Source organism: Aquarana catesbeiana, linkage group LG08 (genome assembly GCF_042186555.1).
Source record: "Aquarana catesbeiana isolate 2022-GZ linkage group LG08, ASM4218655v1, whole genome shotgun sequence".
NCBI lineage: Eukaryota > Metazoa > Chordata > Amphibia > Anura > Ranidae > Aquarana > Aquarana catesbeiana.
In genome coordinates this window covers 41,754,118-41,770,740 of record NC_133331.1, presented here as the reverse complement: position 1 = coordinate 41,770,740, position 16,623 = coordinate 41,754,118, and the positions used below count along the sequence as shown (strand labels likewise).

Genomic DNA, 16,623 nt, shown 5'->3' with positions numbered 1-16,623 from the left:
CACTTCAATGTGGCTTAGCTATTACCAATATACACTATTTTTCAACACATAGCAGACTTGCTTTCCAGTATTTCTAAAGGAGGAAACCACCAGCTGTCAGTTGGGTGCTTCATTTTGCCTTCAGTTGCAGCTCAGAGCAAAACAAGACATAAATGGCAATTCCCTAAGTTCCGTATCGACATAAGCATATATATATAAATTCTGCACAGACATATACAGTACACAAAGTAAAGTCACTGCAAATGTTAATGTTAATGTTACTTCTTTTTAGGAAATGGTTGATGTCATACTGTGCAGATGACTATTAAAGGCTAAAATCTTCAGAACATTCAATAGTGATCATCAATACAATAAATAAAAAGCATTTTTTTTTCTGGTTTAGGGTATAATGGTAATGAGAAACCTGTATTGTAAATATAGAGGGGCTGCCGCTGACTACTTTTGAAGAAAGAAATGCCTCTTTTCTGTATGTCATAATGATCATCTTTCTTGAATCTTTTCTGAATTACTAAACAAGAACAAGTATTCAGGCCTTCTGCATTTCACTATTGCCGCTAACTTATTCCATGTCATGGACAGGAAGCATTGAAGCAACAGACAACCAGGCAACTAGCATTTTTATAGGGAGATCAGTAGTGGCATTCCTTATTTTACTCTTAGTGCAGGTTTCCTTTAAAGTGGTTATAAAGGTAAAAGTTTTTTTTAACCTTGATGCATTCTCTGCATTACGGTAAAAAAAAAACCTTACAGACCACTTTTTGCTACAGGTAAGCTTATAATAAGGCTTACCTGTAGCTACCCAGGATATCTCCTATACCTGCACGGTTAAGGAGATATCCCCTGTATTTGCACGTTCCGATGTCATCGGCGCATGCAAACTGAAGCAACGGCACGTACGTGCCGTTGCTTCAGTTAGACTGTGCCGTTACTGTCGGCTCCCGTGCACATGCGCGGGAGTGACATCATTGGCTCCGGCCAATCACAGTGCCGTAGCCACAATACCCGGAAGTAGCCAGCCAGTGCTGTGTACGGGCACCGCAGTTTCGATCTCAGGTGAGTATTACATAATGAGCTAGTATGCTATGCATACTAGCTCATTATGCCTTTGTCATGCAGGTGTTAGTTTTTTGGGTTTTTTTCAAAGTGGGTTTACAACCACTTTAAGTGCAGCTCCTCCCGCAGCCCCCCTAACTACTCACCTGAGCCCGATCTTGGTATAGCGCTGTGCACTCTGCCCACTGTTGACTCAGCCCAGCTCAGAAGCGACAACGAATGAGTGCTCCCATGGGAAGCGGTTTCCTTTGGGGGCACTCAGCGGGGAAGGGGGAGAGCAAGAAGCACCGGCGGGGGGACCCGAAAAGAGGAGGATCAAGGTTGCTCTGTGCAAAACCATTGCAAAGAGAAGATAAGTATAATATGTTTGTTATTTTAATTAATTAAAAAAAATGTAACTTTTAATATCACTTTAATAACAAAATATAGTTTAGCATCTTACCTTTAACTAGGATCTTTTCCTTGTGCAAGTTCTGTTTATTGTGCTCTAGGTTTGTAATTTGTTTCCCAAATATGAAGTTAAATGTTGTTACGGTTGGCCTCTTTGGCCCAAGGTTACTGGCGTCCTTTGGCGGGCAGTCCTTTTGCAAATAAATCTCACAAACTGGATGGGAATCCTGCTTGAGTGTCTGCGACAAACCAAAGGCTGAAGAAATAAAAGTTTATGGTTAGTCTTAGTGAGGCTGTAAAAGAAAGTGTTTTTATATGTGGAGGGATATGAATCTGCCCTTATTATCACACTGGAGGAACACAGGATTTAGCATATCTTCTGTGTAAATACTGTAGTGTGAATGTTTTTTTTTTTTTAATCAGATGATGTGGATAAATGTACCAGCTCTGTGCTACAGGCATGGACCCTGTCAATAGTACATTGTAGGTTCCTAGATTTACTACACAGGGACGGTTGTATCTCTGCTTATTTGTGATGTTCATGAATGCTTAGAACATTCTCATACTAAATTGGTTTAAAAGGTCATTCCAATAAAAACTATTTTTTTTTTGTTTTTTTGTAAATGCTAAAGAGTTAAATCACCACCAGTTTCACTTGTCTCCCAGGGACTCTATTGATGGGATCTCTGAAATGGAGTTCAAGGGTCAGCATACCTGTTGTGCCCATCATGAAGGCTTCCATTCAGCCTGCTGGATTTTTTTGCTTTACATTATGGATAATGTAACAGGAGGCATTAAGACACACAAATATAAGAGGAAGGCGTTAGGACACAAATACAGTGCCTTGAAAAAGTATCCATACCCCTTGAAATTTTCCACGTTTTGTCATGTTACAACCAAAAACGTAAATGTATTTTATTGGAATTTTATGTGATAGACCAATACAAAGTGGCACATAATTGTGAAGTGGAAGTAAATTGATAAATGGTTTTCAAAATTTTTTACAAAATAAATAACTGAAAAGTGTGGCGGGCATTTGTATTCAGCCCCCCCCTGAGTTAATACTTTGTAGAACCACCTTTCACTGCATTTACAGCTGCAGGTCTTTTTGGGAATGTCTCTACCAGCTTTGCACATCTAGAGAGGGACATTTTTGCCCATTCTTCTGTGCAAAATATCTCAAGCTCTGTCAGATTGGATGGAGAGCGTCTGTGAATAGCAATTTTCAAGTCTTGCCACAGATTCTCAAGTGGATTTAGGTCTGGACTTTGACTGGGCCATTCTAAAACATGAATATCCTTTGATCTAAACCATTCCATTGTAGCTCTGGCTGTATGTTTAGGGTCGTTGTCCTGCTGGAAGGTGAACCTCTGCCCCAGTCTCAAGTCTTTTGCAGACTCTTAACAGGTTTTCTTCTAAGATTGCCCGGTATTTGGCTCCATCCATCTTTCCATCAACTCTGACCAGCTTCCCTGTCCCTGCTGAAGAAAAGCATCCCCACAACATGATGCTGCCACCATCATGTTTCATGGTGGGGATGGCGTGTTCAGGGTGATGTGCAGTGTTAGTTTTCTGCCACACATATCGTTTTGCTTTTAGGTCAAAAAGTTCTATTTTGGTCTCATCTGACCAGAGCACCTTCTTCCACATGTTTGCTGTGTCCCCCACATGGCTTCTTGCAAACTGCAAACGCGACTCCTTGTGGATTTCTTTCAACAATGGCTTTCTCCTTGACACTCTTCCATAAAGGCCAGATTTGTGGAGAGCACGACTAATAGTTGTCCTGTGGACAGATTCTCCCTCCTAAGCTTTGGATCTCTGCAGCTCCTCCACAGTTACCATGGGCCTCTAGGCTGCTCCTCTGATTAATGAACTCCTTGCCCAGCCAGTCAGTTTAGGTGGACGGCCATGTCTTGGTAGGTTTGCAGTTGTGCCATACTCATTCCATTTTCAGATGATGGATTGAACAGTGCTCTGTGAATTGTTCAAAGCTTGAGATATTTTTTTTATAACCTAACTCTGCTTTAAACCTTTTCACAACTTTATCCTTTACCTGTCTGGTGTGTTCCTTGGCCTTCATGATATTGTTCGTTCACTAAGAACCCTTTCACACTGGGGTGCTTTTCAGGCATTTTAGCATGAAAACTAGCGCCAGTAAAGCGACCAAAAAGCGCCTCTCATTCCTCCCCAGTGTGAAAGCCCGAGTGCTTTCACACTGGGACAGGGGGGCTTGCAGGACGGGAAAAAAAGTCCTGCAAGCAGCATCTTTCGAGCAGTGCAGGAGTGGTGTATACACTGCTCCTAAATCGCCCCTGTCATTGAAATCAATGGGCAGCACTGCCAAAGTGCCTGCAAAGAGCTTTGGCAGCGGTGCTTTGCGGGCGCTTTTAACCTTTTATTCGCCCGCTATCAGGGGTTAAAAGTGCCCCGCTAGCGGCCAAAAACATAAATATAACATGTATAAACATATATAACAGCGGTAAAGCGCTGCTAAAACTAGTGGCGCTTTACCATTAACGTCCCCCCCACCCCACCCCATTTTGAAAGTAGCATAAGGTTCTCTAACAAACCTCTGGGTGCTTCATCAAACAGCTGTATTTATACTGAGATTAAATTACACACAGGTGACTTCTGAAGGCAATTGGTTCCACTAGATTTTAGTTAGGGGTATCAGCGTAAAGGGGGCTGAATACAAATGTATGCCACACTTTTCACATATTTATTTGTAAAAAAATTTTGAAAACCATTTATCATTTTCCTTCCACTTCACAGTTATGTGTCACTTTGTGTTGGTCTATCACATAAAATCCCAATAAAATACATTTAAGTTTTTGGTTGTAACATGACAAAATGTGGAAAATTTCAAGGGACATGAATACTTTTTCAAGGCACTGTATGGGGGGAAACAAGCTTTAGTGGACAGAAATAAAGTTTAGATTTATGGCAAGGAGAGCTCACTGTTGAACCAAAACATATAGGAAACCAGGGGTTGACTTTTCCCAGTAGGCTCTATCTACAACTAATATAGAGAAGGGAATAAAACAATTTAGCGTAACTAGACTGCAGACTACATTAACCTATAGGCAAACCATGTTTTCATACAGTAAGAAGTAAATGGAACAAAATAACTGAAAGTGGAGGCTCTATAATGCAGGATGATTATTATTCAGGTAAAAACATGTGGGTAGCAAATTCATGGTTAGTGCCCTTGGATCCTCATAGTCTGTAAAGTTTGAATGTGAAAGGAATTGTATTGGAGTAAGAATCTGGCCTTCTCACCACCCCTACGGGGTTTAAGGATGTGGTCAATACTAATGTCAGTTGCACTTTAGAGATTCTGCTCAGTTTGGTGTGTATTGCTAGAGAGGTTTCTTTATTTCTTGGGCGAGTGCATGTGATCAGCACAGGGCCAATAAACACTGTCCAGACAGAGGGTCAGGGGCCATGCATCCTTATAGGACAGTCAGAGCAGAATGAAAACTCCTCCTACAAGCTTTAACCAGACACTAATAGAAGTCACAAGACTGCTCTAACTGCTGATGAAAAAAGGTATTTAGAAGTTTATTATTATTAATATAATTGCATTTCCATGTTCTGTGTACTGCGGGAGACCAGATATAGTGAATGCAGGTCCTGGGTTTAGTAACACTTTAACCACTTAAGCCTCGGACCATTTGGCTGCCCAAAGACCAGAGCACTTTTTGCGATTCGGCACTGCGTCACTTTAACTGACAATTGCACGGTCGTGCGACGTGGCTCCCAAACAGAATTGGCGTCCTTTTTTCCCCACAAATAGAGCTTTCTTTTGGTGGTATTTGATCACCTCTGCGGTTTTTATTTTTTGCGCTATAAACAAAAAAATAGCGACAATTTTGAAAAAAAACACATTTTTTTAAACTTTTTGCTATAATAAATATCCCCAAAAAATATATAAAAAAACATTTTTTTTCCTCAGTTTAGGCCGATACGTATTCTTCTACATCGCAATAAGCGTTTATTGATTGGTTTGCGCAAAAGTTATAGCGTCTACAAAATAGGGGATAGTTTTATGGCATTTTTATTAATATTTTTTTTTTTTACTAGTAATGGCGGCGATCAGCGTTTTTATCATGACTGCGACATTATGGCGGACAGATCGGACACTTTTGGCGCGATCCTGGGACCATTCACATTTATACAGCGATTAGTGCAATTAAAAATGCACTGATTACTGTGTAAATGTGACTGGCAGTGAAGGGGTTAACCACTAGGTGGCACTGTAGAGGTTAAGTGTGTCCTAGGGAGTGATTCTAACTGTGGGAGATGGGCTATGTGTGACACGACACTGATCGCCGCTCCCGATTACAGGGAGCTGTGATCAGTGTCCTGTCACTAGGCAGAACGGGGAAATGCTTGTTTACATCAACATTTCCCCGTTCTTTCTCTCCATGAGACGATCACGGTATCCCCGCAGACATCAAGTCCGTGGGACCCGCGATCACACTCACGGAGGTCGCGGCGCGCTCCCGCAAACCACTTCATTAAGGGCAACGTACAGATACGTTAATCTGCCTTTATGCGCCCTTCTGATGTATATTGGCGCGAGCTGGTCGGCAAGTGGTTAATGGCTTGTTGGCCCACTTTTATTAAAGAAAGTACAAAGTTCCAGAAACAAATTCAAAGGGTTTCCCTCGCAGAGGCTTTCCACTATCAACACAAATTAACGGTAAATTCAGCCTCCTGGCTTACCCATGCAACAAAATACTTATTCAGCCTCCAGGCTTATACAAGCAGCACTCCTGCTCTGGCCTTACCCTTTAGGCCCTTTGTCTGCCTCTCACAGACAGCCTTCATACACACTCTGTGTTTACATAATTTGCAGCTGATTCCTGGTAGCGATGTCCTCTGTCTGCTGTGGGTGGAGCCCAGAACTATGTTCGTCTCTACAAAAAGGCCTGCACACACCAGTGTACTGGCTGTTCACCACTCTGCACCCAGGACTGGAGATTTCATCCCACCGGAAGCCATGCATACCCATACCATCACACTGCCTCCACCATGTTTTACAGATGACGTTGAGTGCTTTGGATCATGAGCTGTTCCAAGCCTTCGCCACACTTTTTTCTTCCCCTCAGTCTGGTACAGATTAATCTTAGTTTCATCCATCCAAAGAATGCTTTTCCAGAACTGGTCTGGCTTTTTTAGATGTTTTTGGTAAAGTCAAATTTGGCTTTTCTATTCTTCAGGCTTATGAATGGTTTACACCTTGTGGTGAACCCTCTGTATTTGCTTTTGTGAAGTCTTCTTTTGATTATAGACTTTGACAATGTTACTGTCATGAGAAGGTCTACCCGTTGGTGGCGCTATCGGTCTCTTGGATCGCAGTACCAGTGTCCATCAGCAGGTGTCTTCCAACACCTAGGACCTGCAGTAAGAGGTCTTTCCTGCTGGTGGCACTGTTGCATCTTCGGGCCGTAGTACCGGCGTCAACCAGCGGGTGCACTCTGGCAGTGTGGAGCAAACAGCTCACACTGCGCTCAGCTGTAACGTGAGGTCAATTACCACAGCCTTACAAATACCCAGCAAGCCCTCATAGGCTTGCCTTGGTATCTCTCTCTCCCTGCACGCCAACCTTGCTGCCTGTTACTTTGACCTTGAGCCTGCATCTGCCTTGTCCTGACCTGACCTGATCTGATCCCATCCCTATCCTGAGCCTATCCCCTCTGTTCCTGGTTACCTTGGATCCCTGCCCTGTATCCCATCCATCCACCCTCTTCCTGTCCTGCTGGTTTGATCTCCCTGTGTATGACCTTGGCCTGGCTTTGTTTACGATTACGGTATCTCCATTTCCTTGTATATATTGTTGTTTGTAGTGGGTTTGTTGTGTTGGTTTTGCACTGTTTATATTTCTTTTACTTGTCACTTATTTATTAAACACCATTATTTCACTTATATGTGTTTTGGGTTTCCTCTGTGCAGTCCACACAGTCTGGTCAATTAGATTCTCTGACAGTATACCAAGGCCATCCCTGACCAGACGTGGCTGCATTGAGGAAACCATCCTGGTTTATCGGGTCTGCTAATATGGATTTCGATGAAATCCTTTATTATTCTCTGCTAGCAGAAGAGGATGGTGAATATTGTCGCCAGATTTTAAAAGGGTGGACTAGTGACAGGCTGATGGAAACTATCCGATCAGCTCATTCCCTAGTGGATCAGGGGTATATGTCTTTTGAAGATGTTCAGCCCCTGATCCAGTTATGTGCAAAACCAGCCCTGTCATGCATTCCCGAGGGAAGTGATGATTTTTCACCCCCCTTCAATTATGGCCAAGTTGAATCCCTGGTTTGGTTGTTAGAGGATGATCCAGCCTATTTTATGGAACATTATTCCAACTGTTCACAGCAAGTGTTGTCTAATTGCATCCAGTCAGTGCAATCCTTGATTAGTCAGGCTATGTGTGAATCAGCGTTTGTTCAACCTGTGCTGCAGGTATGGTCAGATCTCCTGTCTTTTGCTAAGCCACAATACTCCAGCCCTGCCATTAATCCTCTGTCTCCCCAAAAATGTATCTCCCCGTCGCCTATGGCAACCTCAGCTACAGCCCAGTTTATCAAACCCCCTACCAAATACTACTACCCAGTCTCCAAGTGTAGCACCTATCCCGCCTTCAATCCACCTGTCTCTTCTCCTCCACCTGTAACAGTCCCACAAAACCCCTCTCTAGCTACAGTTCCTTGGTCTTCCTTCGATCCAGCTACTTTCTTTTCTTTCAGCCCTGCACCTACATACAAGACTGCACGGGCTAAACCAAAAAAGAAACAAAAATTCTTTCCTACCCACACGATCCTGCCAGTAACCCAACTTGCTTCCACACCAACTAACCCACCTGATTCTGTCAAACCAGTGCCTGCTACCGAGCCTGATGCGCCAGTGTCTTCTACGCAACCTGTTGTGCCAATGCCTGTGCCTGCTGTCCAGTTTGATGTCCCTGCCTTCCAGTCTGGTGTGCCCACCTTCCAGTCTGATGCACCCGCTCTCCAGTCTAATGCACCTGCGATCCAGTCCGATATGCCTGCCTTCCAGCCGGATGTCTTGAAGCTTGCCTTCCAGCCTGAAGTCCCGGTGCCCGCTTTTCAGTCTGTGCCCCCTCCCCAGTCTGATGTCTTCACGCCTGCCTCCCAGTCTGATGCCCCGAAGCTTGCTTTTCAGCCTGATGTCTTGGTCCCTGCCTTCCAGCTTGATGTCCCTGCCTTCCAGTCTGGTGTGCCCACCTTCCAGTCTGGTGTGCCCACCTTCCAGTCTGGTGTGCCCACCTTCCAGTCTGGGGTGTCCATGTTCCAGTCTGACGCCCCAGCGACTATTGACCAGTCTGATGTACCTGCTGTTCTGCCCGATGTGCCAGCGCCTGTGTCTGCTGCCCAGTCTAAAGTTCCAGCACCCGCTGCCTGGTCTGATGTCTCGGTGCCGGCTTTCCAGTCCGCTTTCCAGCCTGATGTGCCAGTGTTTACGACTCAGCCAGTTGTGCCAATGCCTGTGTCCGCTGCCCAGTTTGAGGTCCCAGTGCCTGCTGCTCAGCCCAAAATCCCAGTGTCCATGTTCCAGTCTGACGCTCCAGCGACTACTGACCAGTCCGATGTACCTGTTGTTCTGCCTGATGTGCCCACTGTTCAGCCTGATGAGCCTGCTTTCCGGTTTCATGTGTCCATCCTCCAGCCTGATATCCTGGTACCTGTCTTCCAGCCTGATGTCGTGATGTTGGTATCCCAGCCTGAGGTTTCGGTGCCCGTGTCCCCGCCTGAAGTTTCGGTGCCCGTGTTTCAGCCTGGAGTTTTGGTGCCCGTGTCTCAGCTTGCTGAATCGGTGCCCGTTACCCAGTCTGTTGAATCGGTGCCCGTTACCCGGTCCGCTGAACTGGTGCCCGTTACCCAGTCTGCTATACCGAAGTCCGTCACTTGGCCTGTCAAGCCAGTATCCGTTATCCGGCTTGCCGAACCAGTGCCCGGTGTCCAGCTCGCTGAGTCGGGGCCTGTTACCCAGCCCACTGGGCCAGGGTCCGTTACCCAGCTTGCTGAGCCGGTGCCTGTAATCTGGCCTGCCCTTACGGTGCTCGCTGTTCGGCCCAATGTTCCAGAGCCTGCTGCCCAGCTCGATGACCCGGAGCTTGCTGCCCAGCTCGATGACCCGGAGCTTGCTGCCCAGCTCGATGACCCGGAGCCTGCTGCCCAGCTCGATGACCCGGAGCCTGCTGCCCAGCTCGATGACCCGGAGCCTGCTGCCCAGCTCGATGACCCGGAGCCTGCTGCCCAGCTCGATGACCCGGAGCCTGCTGCCCAGCTCGATGACCCGGAGCCTGCTGCCCAGCTCGATGACCCGGAGCCTGCTGCCCAGCTCGATGACCCGGAGCCTGCTGCCCAGCTCGATGACCCGGAGCCTGCTGCCCAGCTCGATGACCCGGAGCCTGCTGCCCAGCTCGATGACCCGGAGCCTGCTGCCCAGCTCGATGACCCGGAGCCTGCTGCCCAGCTCGATGACCCGGAGCCTGCTGCCCAGCTCGATGACCCGGAGCCTGCTGCCCAGCTCGATGACCCGGAGCCTGCTGCCCAGCTCGATGACCCGGAGCCTGCTGCCCAGCTCGATGACCCGGAGCCTGCTGCCCAGCTCGATGACCCGGAGCCTGCTGCCCAGCTCGATGACCCGGAGCCTGCTGCCCAGCTCGATGACCCGGAGCCTGCTGCCCAGCTCGATGACCCGGAGCCTGCTGCCCAGCTCGATGACCCGGAGCCTGCTGCCCAGCTCGATGACCCGGAGCCTGCTGCCCAGCTCGATGACCCGGAGCCTGCTGCCCAGCTCGATGACCCGGAGCCTGCTGCCCAGCTCGATGACCCGGAGCCTGCTGCCCAGCTCGATGACCCGGAGCCTGCTGCCCAGCTCGATGACCCGGAGCCTGCTGCCCAGCTCGATGACCCGGAGCCTGCTGCCCAGCTCGGCTTGTTCCTGGAGCCTGCTGCCCAGCTCGGCTTGTTCCTGTCGTCTGCTGCCCAGCTCGGCTTGTTCCTGGAGCCTGCTGCCCAGCTCGATGACCCGGAGCCTGCTGCCCAGCTCGATGACCCGGAGCCTGCTGCCCAGCTCGATGACCCGGAGCCTGCTGCCAAGCTCGATGACCCGGAGCCTGCTGCCCAGCTCGATGACCCGGAGCCTGCTGCCCAGCTCGGCTTGTTCCTGGAGCCTGCTGCCCAGCTCGGCTTGTTCCTGTCGTCTGCTGCCCAGCTCGGCTTGTTCCTGGAGCCTGCTGCCCAGCTCGGCTTGTTCCTGTCGTCTGCTGCCCAGCTCGGCTTGTTCCTGTCGTCTGCTGCCCAGCTCGGCTTGTTCCTGTCGTCTGCTGCCCAGCTCGGCTTGTTCCTGTCGTCTGCTGCCCAGCTCAAGTTGTTCCTGTCGTCTGCTGCCCAGCTCAAGTTGTTCCTGTCGTCTGCTGCCCAGCTCAAGTTGTTCCTGTCGTCTGCTGCCCAGCTCAAGTTGTTCCTGTCGTCTGCTGCCCAGCTCAAGTTGTTCCTGTCGTCTGCTGCCCAGCTCAAGTTGTTCCTGTCGTCCGCTGCCCAGCTCAAGTGTTTCCTGTCGTCCGCTGCCCAGCTCAAGTGTTTCCTGTCGTCCGCTGCCCAGCTCAAGTGTTTCCTGTCGTCCGCTGCCCAGCTCAAGTGTTTCCTGTCGTCCGCTGCCCAGCTCAAGTGTTTCCTGTCGTCCGCTGCCCAGCTCAAGTGTTTCCTGTCGTCCGCTGCCCAGCTCAAGTGTTTCCTGTCGTCCGCTGCCCAGCTCAAGTGTTTCCTGTCGTCCGCTGCCCAGCTCAAGTGTTTCCTGTCGTCCGCTGCCCAGCTCAAGTGTTTCCTGTCGTCCGCTGCCCAGCTCAAGTGTTTCCTGTCGTCCGCTGCCCAGCTCAAGTGTTTCCTGTCGTCCGCTGCCCAGCTCAAGTGTTTCCTGTCGTCCGCTGCCCAGCTCAAGTGTTTCCTGTCGTCCGCTGCCCAGCTCAAGTGTTTCCTGTCGTCCGCTGCCCAGCTCAAGTTGTTCCTGTCGTCCGCTGCCCAGCTCAAGTTGTTCCTGTCGTCCGCTGCCCAGCTCAAGTTGTTCCTGTCGTCCGCTGCCCAGCTCAAGTTGTTCCTGTCGTCCGCTGCCCAGCTCAAGTGTTTCCTGTCGTCCGCTGCCCAGCTCAAGTGTTTCCTGTCGTCCGCTGCCCAGCTCAAGTGTTTCCTGTCGTCCGCTGCCCAGCTCAAGTGTTTCCTGTCGTCCGCTGCCCAGCTCAAGTGTTTCCTGTCGTCCGCTGCCCAGCTCAAGTGTTTCCTGTCGTCCGCTGCCCAGCTCAAGTGTTTCCTGTCGTCCGCTGCCCAGCTCAAGTGTTTCCTGTCGTCCGCTGCCCAGCTCAAGTGTTTCCTGTCGTCCGCTGCCCAGCTCAAGTGTTTCCTGTCGTCCGCTGCCCAGCTCAAGTGTTTCCTGTCGTCCGCTGCCCAGCTCAAGTGTTTCCTGTCGTCCGCTGCCCAGCTCAAGTGTTTCCTGTCGTCCGCTGCCCAGCTCAAGTGTTTCCTGTCGTCCGCTGCCCAGCTCAAGTGTTTCCTGTCGTCCGCTGCCCAGCTCAAGTGTTTCCTGTCGTCCGCTGCCCAGCTCAAGTGTTTCCTGTCGTCCGCTGCCCAGCTCAAGTGTTTCCTGTCGTCCGCTGCCCAGCTCAAGTGTTTCCTGTCGTCCGCTGCCCAGCTCAAGTTGTTCCTGTCGTCCGCTGCCCAGCTCAAGTTGTTCCTGTCGTCCGCTGCCCAGCTCAAGTTGTTCCTGTCGTCCGCTGCCCAGCTCAAGTTGTTCCTGTCGTCCGCTGCCCAGCTCAAGTTGTTCCTGTCGTCCGCTGCCCAGCTCAAGTTGTTCCTGTCGTCCGCTGCCCAGCTCAAGTGTTTCCTGTCGTCCGCTGCCCAGCTCAAGTGTTTCCTGTCGTCCGCTGCCCAGCTCAAGTGTTTCCTGTCGTCCGCTGCCCAGCTCAAGTGTTTCCTGTCGTCCGCTGCCCAGCTCAAGTGTTTCCTGTCGTCCGCTGCCCAGCTCAAGTGTTTCCTGTCGTCCGCTGCCCAGCTCAAGTGTTTCCTGTCGTCTGCTGCCCAGCTTAATGACTCTGACATGCCAGCAGTACCCACTGTCCAGGTTGATGTACCCGATGCCCGGCCTGATGTGCCCTCATCTGTCCAGTTGAAGGCCATGAACTTTGAACAGATACACCTTGTTGGAGCGTCCGGAGGCCGCTCCTTTAGGGGGGGGTACTGTCATGAGAAGGTCTACCCGTTGGTGGCGCTATCGGTCTCTTGGATCGCAGTACCAGTGTCCATCAGCAGGTGTCTTCCAACACCTAGGACCTGCAGTAAGAGGTCTTTCCTGCTGGTGGCACTGTTGCATCTTCGGGCCGTAGTACCGGCGTCAACCAGCGGGTGCACTCTGGCAGTGTGGAGCAAACAGCTCACACTGCGCTCAGCTGTAACGTGAGGTCAATTACCACAGCCTTACAAATACCCAGCAAGCCCTCATAGGCTTGCCTTGGTATCTCTCTCTCCCTGCACTCCAACCTTGCTGCCCGTTACTTTGACCTTGAGCCTGCATCTGCCTTGTCCTGACCTGACCTGATCTGATCTGATCCCATCCCTATCCTGAGCCTATCCCCTCTGTTCCTGGTTACCTTGGATCCCTGCCCTGTATCCCATCCATCCACCCTCTTCCTGTCCTGCTGGTTTGATCTCCCTGTGTATGACCTTGGCCTGGCTTTGTTTACGATTACGGTATCTCCATTTCCTTGTATATATTGTTTGTAGTGGGTTTGTTGTGTTGGTTTTGCACTGTTTATATTTCTTTTACTTGTCACTTATTTATTAAACACCATTATTTCACTTATATGTGTTTTGGGTTTCCTCTGTGCAGTCCACACAGTCTGGTCAATTAGATTCTCTGACAGTTACGCCCACTACCTGGAGAGTGTCCTTCACTTGTCTGGATGTTGTGAATGGGTTTTTCTTTACCATAGAGAGGATCCTGCGATAATCCACCACTGTTGTCTTCCGTGGATGTCCAGGTTTTTTTATGTTGCTGAGCTCACCGGTGCATTCTTCTTTCCTTGGAATGTACCAATCTGTTGATTTGGTCACTCCTAATGTTGCTGCTATCACACCTGGCCATGAAACAGCTTTTGATTCAATTGTCCTATTATTTTTGGTCCCTTGAAAAAGGGGGTGGCTATTCTTAAGAGCTGTAATTCCCAAACTCTTCCTCTGATTTGGATGTACATACCCTCAAATTAAACCTGAGAGTGTCAACTTTCAGCCCATATCTATTATATAACGATAGCTTAAATATGTTTTGGTAAATGACTGAAAAAATGAAAAATTGTGCCTGTGTCCAAATATATATTGATTTAACTGTATGTGTGTGTGTGTGTGTGTGTGTGTGTGTGTGTGTGTGTATGTATATATATATATATATATATATATACACACACACACACACACACACACACACACACACACACACACACACACACACACACACACACACACACACACACACACACAGTATCTCGCAAAAGTGAGTACACCCCTCACATTTTTGTAAATATTTTATTATATCTTTTCATGTGACAACACTGAAGAAATGACACTTTGCTACAATATCTAAACCACTGGCAACAAAAGTGAGTACACCCCTAAGTGAAAATGTCCAAATTGGACCCAATTAGCCATTTTCCTCCCCAGTGACATGTGACTCGTTAGTGTTACAAGGTCTCAGGTGTGAATGGGGAACAGGTGTGGTAAATTTGGTGTTATCGCTCTCACTCTCTCATACTGGTCTCTGGAAACTCATGGCAAAGAAATCTCTGAGAATCTGAAAAAGAAAGAATTGTTGCTCTACATAAAGATGGCCTAGGCTATAAGAAGATTGCCAAGACCCTGAAACTGAGCTGCAGCACGGTGGCCAAGACCATACAGTGGTTTAACAGGAGAGGTTCCTTCTCAGAACAGGCCTCGCCATGGTCGATCAAAGAAGGTGAGTTCACATGCTCAGCATCATATCCAGAGGTTGTCTTTGGGAAATAGACTTATGAGTGCTGCCAGCATTGCTGCAGAGGTTGAAGGGGTGGGGGGGGTCAGCCTGTCAGTGCTCAGACCATGCACCGCACACTGCATCAAATTGGTCTGCATGGCTGGCATCCCAAAAGGAAGCCTCTGCTAAAGATGATGCAAAAGAAAGCCCACAAACAGTTTGCTGAATTCAAGCAGACTAAATACATGGATTACTTGAACCATGTCATGTGGTCTGATGAGATCAAGATAAAACTTATTTGGTTCAGATGGTGTCAAGCGTGTGTGGCGGCAACCAGGTGAGGAGTACAAAGACAAGCGTGTCTTGCCTACAGTCAAGCATGGTGGTGGGAGTGTCATGGTTTGGGGCTGCATGAGTGCTGCCGGCACTGGGGAGTTACAGTTCATTGAGGGAACCATGAATGCCAACATGTACTGTGACATACTGAAGCAGAGCATGATCCTCTCCCTTCAGAGACTGGGCTGCAGGACAGTATTCCAACATGGTAACGACCCCAAACACATCTCCAAGACGACCACTACCTTGCTAAAAGATACTGAGGGTAAAGGTGGTGGAGAAGGCAAGCATGTCTCCAGACCTAAACCCTATAGAGCATCTGTGGGGCATCCTCAAATGGAAGGTAGAGGAGCGCAAGGTCTCTAACATCCACCAGCTCCTTGATGTCCTCATGGAGGAGTGGAAGAGGACTCCAGTGGCAATCTGTGAAGCTCTGGTGAACTCCATGCCCAAGAGGGTAAAGGCAGTGCTGGAAAATAATGGTGGCCACACAAAATATTGACACTTCGGGCCCAATTTGGTCATTTTCACTTAGGGGTATACTCACTTTAGTTGCCAGTGGTTTAGACATTAATGGCTGTGTGTTGAGTAATTTTGAGGGGACAGCAAGTTCACACTGTTATACAAGCTGTACACTTTACATTGTAACAAAGTGTCATTTCTTCAGTGTTGTCACATGAAAAGATATAATAAAATATTACCAAAAATTTGAGGGGTGGACTCACTTTTGTGAGATACTGTATATATATATATATATATATATATATATATATACACACACACACACACACACACACACACACACACACACACACACACACACACTTGACTAAAATTGACTTCTTGTATACACCTCCATGTGATAAGTTTAGCATGACCATATATACTGTACCATGATGCATGCCTTTCAGTGTATATAATTTAGTTTGCCTGTGTTCCTATTTGCTGCTGTTGGACTAGCCAACATGTTTCAGTCTAATTTGTCTCTCAGATTTATCCTTCTAATTTTGTTTCTGTTTCTGTTTTATTGTGTTTTCCAGTCCTCTGAGATTTGTGATCAGTAGAAAAGACAAGTTTGTCACCCCCAATGTAAATAATTCTTGTGCTGGTGACTGTTGTTATGCTAACTTGTATAGGGTCTATGCAGATGGATTGTCACTTGTTTAGATTAAGCCGTTTACCAGTGCAGGACACATGTAATCGACCTTGCAGAGGCTGTGATTAGCGATCAAGGAAATAGCACTGTAAAAAGCCATACCGACAACCCTGACAATTCTCCCTTATTTTGAGGGTGTTTTGAGTTTTGACCCTATGAATGGTAGATGAACTCCAGGCAAACAGCTAAATACTCAGATAAAATCTCAGATAAAATACATTTGGGAGCTTTTTTACCTTTCAAAGAATTTGTATTTGCCCATCCAGTCCTGAGATTTACACAGCTCTGCCACACAGCACAGTTTTCACAAACTACAACAAAAATGGTACATATACAACATGCTGTAAATTATAACTCCCTGCTTTTTTTATTGTTGTTTTTGTGTTCGTGTACATTTTGCATGTGCCAGGAAGTAAAGCTCTTTATTAATGGGCTGCCAATGTACTAACATGGACCAGAAAGCATTCCTTTTTCCCACTGCAGTGCGCCCCAAAGAACACTATGAACTATGTTGTGCATTGGCCAGTAATGTACATTGTGTTGGAGTGCCTTTCACTATAAAAGACACAACACTGTACCATACATATAGCAGCGTGTTAAAGGGACACCCCACATAAAGCCGTGTGTTGGCACATGTTACAGTAACTTGTGCAATGCAG

The 16,623-nt window shown here is 48.0% G+C and overlaps 1 protein-coding gene across 2 annotated transcripts in view; it reads right to left on the bottom strand.

Annotated features, from left to right (window-relative positions):
- Positions 1–16,623, bottom strand: part of LG08H10orf90 (linkage group 08 C10orf90 homolog) — a 367,755-nt gene that overhangs the window by 211,075 nt on the left and 140,057 nt on the right. For both annotated transcript variants that reach the window (XR_012235628.1, XM_073595738.1), the window contains exon 4: positions 1,496–1,699. Coding sequence is in view for 1 of the 2 variants with exons in the window: in XM_073595738.1 (XP_073451839.1) it covers positions 1,496–1,699 (204 nt within the window). In the remaining variant the exon portion in view is untranslated. The remainder of the gene's footprint in view (positions 1–1,495; positions 1,700–16,623) is intronic.